The following is an 8,607-nucleotide window of genomic DNA, read 5'->3' on the forward strand; positions in this document are numbered from 1 at the left end:
AAATAGATGGTCTATTTTTTAAAAAAAGCATGCTCTTTAATTTTTTAAATAAAAATATTATAATTATCTGATCCATTTATTTATTTTTTTGAGTAAAATATAATAAAAATTTTACAAATTAAACATTCAGATCAACAAAATAAAACTATCAATTTCACAAGTCTTTTAAATTTTCTTAAATTTATATTTAAATTTGAACATCGGCCAAAACCTTCCATTACACTAGTATGAGTGTTTGGTACAATTTATTATAAATTAAAAGTTAATAATTAAAAAATAAAAGTGAAAAATATCCTTTCAACCTTTTAAATAATTAATTTTTTTTTAATTTATTTAAATTATTTTTATTTAAAAAATTATAAATAAAAATTACACCAAATAATATGAAGCAAATTTTTAAATTAAAATAAGTTATAATCTATCTATACTATTATAAAGTGAACACGTGTCTTGAAGCTTTACTCTCCTCGTGTCATGTGGCAGGCTTGAACCCATGATCATGTGTTTAAGTACGAGAACTCATACCATTTAAACTAAGTACACATTATAATATTAATTTTATTATTATTTTTTTTTATTCCCACTTAATTAAATTACACACACGATCGTGTGTGTACCACCCACTACTACTAATAATCCACGCCAAACACTCCACATCTCACTTTCTTACAAACCCTGGCCATGGCGGTGAACGGGACACCAGAGATCCTGCAAGTCCACGGACTCCCACTCTCCAAATACATCGATGCCCTCCGCTGGCTTCCACCTCTCCCCGCCTTTGATCGCTTCGTCGTCCTCGCCGTATTCGACTCTGATTCCAACTCCTCCGCCATCGAAATCCACTCTCTAACCCGATCAAACCCCTCAAATCTAACTCGCCAATCCTCATGGTCCTCACCCTCAAGAATTTGCTCCCTCAAAGTCTCTCAAACCCTCCACAAACCCCTCATCGCCGCATCCACCTTCTCAGACGTCCTGCGCGCTGATCCGGTCGATGCGTCGATCGAATCGGAGGTTTCGGTGCCTGAGAAGACATTGCACGTTGGACCCATTTCGTGTATTGATGTGCAGGAAAATGGGTCTGAGTGTGTTAGTGTTGGAGAAGATGGGAGGGTGAATTTGGTGAGTGTTGGTAATTCGAATTTGAGTCACCGCCGGTTTTTCGATAGCAATGTGTCGTATACAGCGGCGAAGTGGGCGTCGCCGATGGAGTTTGCCACGGGTGGATTGGGGTTTAGTCTTCAGTGGTGGGATCAGAGAAAGCCTGGAGGACAAGCTTCTCAGTTCAAGGGTAATTGGTAAGCAAATACCCATTTATTGCATAGAAATTTGAATCTTTGTCTGGCATGCTATTGTTTAAAATTTGAACCTTGTGGGGTTGCTATTGCTTTTCCTTATATGGGAGAACTCATTTTAAACATTGTAGTTTCATCCAAAAATCTAGATAGAAGTAGTGGCAAGTAGGCAAGTGACTAACTGATTTCTAACCTGGGATGCAAATTTGCAATCTTTCTCTTCAAAATGATCTCATGGAACTTCTTGATGAAACTTCTGTCTAAAATATGGATTCTAATTGGATTCAGATGTGGCAAATGTTATTATACATGTCAATCATATGGGCAAGGTCTGGACTTGATCATGTTTATTTGCCGCCCATATTTTAGTTGAAACAAGGACTCATCCAATGTCACAAGGGTACAATCTATCTGCAATAATACATATATTAATGTATGTGGGTGTGTTTTGTGTACATGATGTAGAGTGAATGCTTCAAAGTATGGAGTTGGGATTAGAAATATGCTTCAAAGTATCCTTTCCCAATCGTCTGTCTTGTAAGTTTTTTAAAAAAATTTAGCCTACCATGTCCCAAACAAATGAAAGAAGAGAGACAAGATCCCTAATCCCTGTTCCCTTTTGGAAAGATTTAAAAAGAGACGGATGATTATTTATGTTGGGGCTCTTTTCTGCCTGTGATTCCCTGCGATTGCATGGTTCCCATTGATTAGTCTGGGTATTACTAGGCAGCTAGTTTTCAATTTTCCATTCATGAAAATTTTAGTATAAGGCCTACAATCCTTGTATGGAGCAATCTCTGTTGTGTTTTTAATTCTTTTTCTCCTATTTATAAGTACAACTAAATGGGTAAAAAGTATTATAAAATTAAGAAGGCAGAGGAGTCAAAACATGAGATAGGGTGGGGGAATCTTCCCATTTTTTGAAAAGTAGAGATAAATATTAAATTAAAAATTAAGAAGGAATGTCAATTTGAAATATATTTCAGTGACAGTGCTGTGCAGATTGCATGGGTTGCTCTACTATTGTCTTTTATCTTTTACTAGTGAAAACTGCAATTTAGGCTGAATTTTTCAAGTCCTATTTCAATTTGGCTTTGGATTTTGGAGATGTCATAAATTTATCATGCCTATTAGTTGCCTGCCCCATACGAAAATGAACCTTTATTTTGGGTACATCTTGGGGGAAGATCCTTTCTAGTTTCAACACTTACTTTATACAACAATCATTCAACACTTGATCTAAATGTCACAATTCAATAGCTAGTCATTATCATTTGTGGTATTGGATAAAGTGTCGTATGATGGTTGTATAAAGAAAGTGTTGGAGAGGATTTGAATCCCATCTTGACACACCTTAATGGTGTGTAGTTACGTACTTTTATCAATCTAAGGTGGGTTTAAAGGTGTGTTCTAGATAATGGTTGGAAATGTTTAGAGCTTATGTTGTTGGCTTTAAAGGGTGATCACTTGAGCTTTACGTGTAACTTGTTGGCAAGTAATATTTGAGAGTACAAAGAGTTATGTGATTTTATATACTTGGAGGTTTCAGCTAATTTAGCAATCGTCACCTATTGATCACGTTTTCATGTCTAGTAGAGTTTTGGAGGCTTGTACACGAGGTTAAAGCCTCTAATTTGAGCATTTTAGTGAGATTTTCGTTCATCCCCCTTTTTTAACATGGCTCTTTATGAGAATTATTTTGTTCTCCACTCAGGTTCTTTATTTATTTATTTCTTTTTCACTTCAGACTTTTTTTTTGGGAGCCATAATATTATTCATTTGAACTGAAATCATTGTTTTTTGTGCTCTAATGTGTTAAGGGGACCTATTTCCTATATGTTCTGATAAAATTGCTTCTTATCAAATAAAGTTCTGATTTTGGGAAAATAAACAAAAGAGAAAAGATGGATGGTGATACGCTTCACATGCAAGGATCATGAGGAGTTCATAATTTGTTGATAATTTGAACATACCAATGTAGGAATTTCTTGAAGCTTAATATGCTCTTAAGTGGTATTAGTCATTTTTTTGATGAGTTTCTATTATGCTTCTAAATTCAGTGTTTATTTTTGTTCTGTTTGCACTATCTTAACTGCATATTTTGACAGTTGGGTTCAACTCTGTCCATCTGAGTAGAAGCAGTTTTTTTTTTTTTCATGGTTTGTTTTTGTTGTGATGAGATGGGATTCTTCATATTAATAATGTTGCCGGGCTCATGGAACTACTTCTGGAATTGTACACTCCATTGATATGCATCCATCAAGAAAATACACTTGTATTGTAAGATGCTACTTTTTCATTCTTCATTCCTTTCATAAAAATATGTAGATTTGATGCACTAAGCTTAACTCATGGGCATAATGTAGTGTCCATCAAGTAAGAATTAAAAACATCAGAAAGTAAATGCTGAGGCAGTAGGACGGGTGTACAAACTATTGAGTTTTGTTTTAGCTGTCCCCATTGTTCTCTCTCTCTCTCTCCCCCCTTCACCTAATATTTTTTTTTTTTTTTTTTTTTTTTTTTTTTTTTTAGGGGGGGAGGGGGGGGGCGCAAAATTACAGTATATTTGGAATATCCACTGGCTGATAATATTTATGCTTTGTCCGTAGTTTTCTTAGTTGCTAAAAGGTTCAGTAATGACTTGGTAAAGATAATAAAGATGATGATTTGGAATATAAACTAAAGCCTGCTGTTGTTTGTGTTAGAAACAGATCTTATCCAAATGTATCATATTGTGGTATTATAAGGCGTTTGGGCAGCTATATAAGTGTATGGTTTATTTGATTGCCACACTATAACGAAGTTTGCTGTTGTACTGCTGCTGCAGATGCATGCTGATATTCTGTCCTGGAGTCAACTGATTAAGTTTTTTTGAGATAACTAGGATCTCTAATTGTCTGCTGATTAAGTAGCCGAGATAGCTCTGGTTGTGTTTAGTTGCTGGTTGATGTTCATCTTGATGATCATTGAGATTTATGTATTGGCGCAAATACTACCAACTCTAACTGAAATTGTTTCTATGGCATATATTTCTTTGTCCAAGGGTTTAGAATGATTCACTTTCTTAACCTTGGCTTGTCAAAGTCTATGAATTTTGATTTCTCAACTATTGCTTCTTTTCTTTGTTTTTTTTCTTTTTTTTTTTCCCTATTAATATTAAATAGACCAGACAGGAATTTTGCTTATTAACATTCATTTAAGATGATGCCTCCAAGGAGAACCCTTTTTTACTGTTCAAAAAAAAAAAAATCATTTAAGATGGCTATTTTTGTAAGCATCTGAACAAAATCATTCTACATGAATTTTATGCAAGCTGAATATCTTGACTGATCATGATAATATATTGGATTACATGCTTAAATTTCATGTTGGGTGATGATTCAAAGGATTTTGTGATCACATTGAAATTCTTCCACGTTTAATTATGGGATTACATGGTTATTTGGAAATTGAATAAGTTGTTTTTCTGTGCTCTGACTTGAGAAAATTTTCGAGATTGCTTATTTATTATGCTGCTTTACATGAAGGCAGGAGGCTCTTCTGGTACTGTATTTGCATGGGATCTTCGGTGGCAACAGCAGCCAATAGTTCCCTCTGGGGTTGCAGCAGGTGAGTTTCAGTCCCACTCATTATCTGAGAGTGAAATTTGGGAGGTCCAGTATGACAGCTATTCTTCAAACATTGGTAACATGTCAAAATCACGGGTGTTACCTGTTATGATCTGCTCAGAAGATGGAATCCTTGCTGTTGTTGAACAAGGTATGAAGTTTGTTGCCATTTTGGCTATTTCCATTTGAGTGCTCTAGCGAAAAGGCTTAAGGTCATCTTATTTGCTAAGTGGCTGAATTCATATTTCTTGTTTTCTGTGGCAAAAAGATAGAGCTGGCACACTTTCACCCATTTAAACTCTCGTCAAAATATATAAATAAACAGGTTATAAATGAGTTGTATACCTGTTGAGTTGATCTGGTTAATTTGTCGGGCTAATGGGTTGATCAGATTAATTTTCCATACCTGTGTACCAAATTCAACCCAACTCACTTAAACCCGTTTATTAAATGGTCAGGTTTTTTAAATGTATTATTTGTTTTGAGCCATCTAAACCTTTTGCCTCCTCTACAAAAGGAATACTTGCTTCAGACAATCTGTAACCTCTCTTATGTGGTGGTTGATTCACACTGTTCCTTTGCACAGGTGAGGAACCCATTGAACTCTTGGCTGAACCATGTGCAATCAACAGCTTTGACATTGACCGACAGAACCCCTCGGTGATGTGCTTTTTCTTCTCTTTTTCTCCTATACTCAGTTTTATCTCAGAGATGTACAACATTTTGATCTTGGGGATAAATTACTTTATATATCTGTGGAATTGCCAAAAATGACTGATGATTTCAATTGTTGCCATAACAGGATGTGATATGTAGTTTAGAGTGGGAGGCTATTGCCATCTTGATGAGGGCATAATTTCTGAAACTAAGATGAAGAATTCGGTGGCGTAAATAGGATCTGTTCATTATCCTTTCAGTGTATCGTAAAAAGTGAAAGTGATGATCTACTTGGGGCAAAAAGAAGCTGCACATCATGATTTTGGGAAGATGAACTGGGTAGCTTCAATGTGTTCTGGTAACCAACATATGCACCCAAAAATGTAAGGTTTATAGTTATGCTCCATCTTATCTAGTAGTACAGAATACAGATGGTTTTTTAACAGCACCAAACTGAATCCATGTTGGAAAAGTAATTGTTCTAATCTTGGGCCATCTGCTTTTGTTTTGAAAGATATTGCTAACGATACACTAAAGCCATGGACCCAAAAAAAGTTGCCATGAAAACTGTTCGGAGCACTAGTGCATGGCTGAGATTGATTTATTGTATTGTGGGATTCATGGCTTAGATGAATTTTAACCACACAATGATGTTTCTGAATAATATTTACGGGTTTGTAGCATTGTTGCGAACGAAATGCAAGCTGCAGTTGCAGCTAACTATGGCTTGGCCCAAGTTAATTGCTTTCAACAACGTTAGTAAGGTTTATTTATTTATTAGATGTCATTTTCTTTCAAGTGCCTTTAGACTAGAAATGGGGAATGAGTAAAATAAGATTTATTTATTTATTTTGCTAAAGACATTTTTTTTTTTAATCTTTTGATTTTTTTGTTGCCTTTTTGGGTGGAAGTTTTACAATAACTCTTCCTTTAAGAGAAAATCAAGACTGTTTTATCAACAACAAAATATTGTTAGATTTACCACATTTTTATATATCAAGTTTTAAATTTTGTCAACACGATATTGGCAATAAGTTTCATAACTAATGTATATTTGTAATGTAATATCATGTATACAAGTCTAATGCACTATTGATAATTAGACTATGGGTGAATTACATTAACGGTCTCTATATTTAAGTTTTATATCATTTTGATTTTTGATTTTTTAATTGTAACATATTTGATTTTAAATTTTGATCCTTGTTCTAAATAAGAATAATTAAAGATATAATTGCTCAATTTCTAAGGTAAAATCGTCAATTTGATAAAATAAAAATTAATTTGACAAAAATAAATGTCAAAAAAATATTTTTGAATTTTAAAAAGTTATTTTTACCTATTAAAAATAAAATTATGTAAAAATGATAAATCTTTTAGATATTTATTTTTTTACTAAATTAATTTTTATTATGTGTTTAGACGATAATTATGTAATGGGTGGTTGTTTTTATTTTTATTAAATTAGTTTTTATTTTTTTAAAAGTCAAATATCGCGACAATTTTGATATCATTATTATTACTAAACCAATCCATTAAATCAAAAAATTAAAAATTAAAAAAATTTCATATATTAAATATATAGATTACACATTAAAAATTTAATAACCACTCATTACATGATCATCATCCAAACACATAATAAAAATTGATTTGGTGAAAATAAATAAATAAATAAATGTTTAAAAGATTTAATAATTTTACATAATTTTATCTTTGGTAGGTAGAAATTATTTTAAAAATTCAAACATATTTTTTGACATTTATTTTTGTTAAATTAGTTTATATTTTATCAAATTGACAACTTTGCCCTTAAAATTGAGCAACTATCTTCAATTGTCCTTATTTAGATTAAGATTCAAAATTTAGAATCAAATGTGTCATAATTGAAAAATCAGAGACCAAAGTAACACGAGCCCCAAATTATAGGAACTATTAGTGTAATTCGCTCTTAAATTAATATTACATATGGTAAATAAGAATGTGGTATCCTTTGTTGACATTGTGTAATTGTGTTTTTTTTTTTTTTTTTTTTTTTTGATCGGTAAAAATTAGTGATTAGTTGTGTGATTAATAAGATCTCCCCTTAGAGAAAACTTGTTAATTTAGATAAAAAAAATAATAATAATGAAAAGCCGAGTATAATTTTAAGTGTTAAGATTTGTTAATTTAGAAAGTGAATGAACACCATCATAGAAATATCAAAGTATATTAAGAATTTCTTTTGGGGGAGTTACTATTTACACCCCATTTTGTTCCAAATGTATATTTTTTTCAGTAATGATTCAAACCCCCACAAAACATCACCCCCACAACCCCCACTTACTTGTGATTGATCCAAGTAACAAAAAGAAAGAAAAAAAAAGAACAATACAAACACATCATTAGTCTACATCACTGTGGGGGTGGTGGGGGTCTCCCCAAAAAAGGTCCCAAATATTTTCCTATTTTTTTTGGGTCCTTATTATATAGTTACTATTGTCGTTTCACTTTACAGTATAACAAAGACAACGAATTGAGTATTTTTTTAATAAAGTAGGATGAGAATAGTGACTATTTTTTTTTTTTTTATATAACTTAAAGAAAAATATTTTGGAGCTCTAATTCTTGAGCTCTAAAGTCAGCTCTAATGAGCTGGCAGTGGGTTTCATCCACTGTGATGTGATATTTCGATATTTATTTATTTATTTTTTTTCTCTTTATCATGTCATTAGTGTTTTATTAAAATATCAAAATTAATACTCTAAGGCTTAGTTTGGGAAGACTAAATAAGTGCACTTTTTGACTTTTTATGAAATATGGGTTGGGTTTGGGTTGGGTTTGAAGTGATGTGTTAGAGAGGTGATGTGATTTAAATAAGATGATGTGACTTAAATAGGATAGTGACTTTTTGACTTTTTGTCTTTTTTCAATCATGCCAAACTTGACCTAAATCATTATTGTAACTTAAAATGTCATTGCTGTAACTTAAAATGTGTCATCTGGAGAAAAAAAATCATTACAACGGTGGCGCGCTACAGCTGCTCTTGCCTTTGTTAGTTCAGTCA

The 8,607-nt window shown here is 32.7% G+C and overlaps 1 protein-coding gene across 1 annotated transcript; it reads left to right on the forward strand.

Annotated features, from left to right (window-relative positions):
- The first annotated feature begins 636 nt into the window (after positions 1-636).
- Positions 637-6,311, forward strand: LOC145824582 (nuclear pore complex protein NUP43-like). The gene is made up of 5 exons (XM_082924662.1): positions 637-1,300; positions 3,508-3,575; positions 4,823-5,054; positions 5,490-5,563; positions 5,706-6,311. The coding sequence occupies exons 1-5, from the start codon at positions 682-684 to the stop codon at positions 5,757-5,759; spliced, it is 1,047 nt and encodes a 348-aa protein (XP_082780788.1). The 5' UTR covers positions 637-681; the 3' UTR covers positions 5,760-6,311.
- The last annotated feature ends 2,296 nt before the right edge of the window (positions 6,312-8,607 follow it).

The sequence above is a fragment of the Camellia sinensis genome, chromosome 4, assembly GCF_055761805.1.
Source record: "Camellia sinensis isolate YWXY chromosome 4, ASM5576180v1, whole genome shotgun sequence".
Classification (NCBI taxonomy): Eukaryota; Viridiplantae; Streptophyta; class Magnoliopsida; order Ericales; family Theaceae; genus Camellia; species Camellia sinensis.

Coding starts and splice junctions, on each gene's coding strand:
- LOC145824582 (XM_082924662.1), top strand. CDS start 682: ATGGCGGTGAACGGGACACCAGAGATCCTGCAAGTCCACGGACTCCCA. Junction 5,055..5,489: donor CCTTGCTGTTGTTGAACAAG/GTATGAAGTTTG, acceptor TCCTTTGCACAG/GTGAGGAACCCATTGAACTC. Junction 5,564..5,705: donor TTGACCGACAGAACCCCTCG/GTGATGTGCTTT, acceptor TTGCCATAACAG/GATGTGATATGTAGTTTAGA.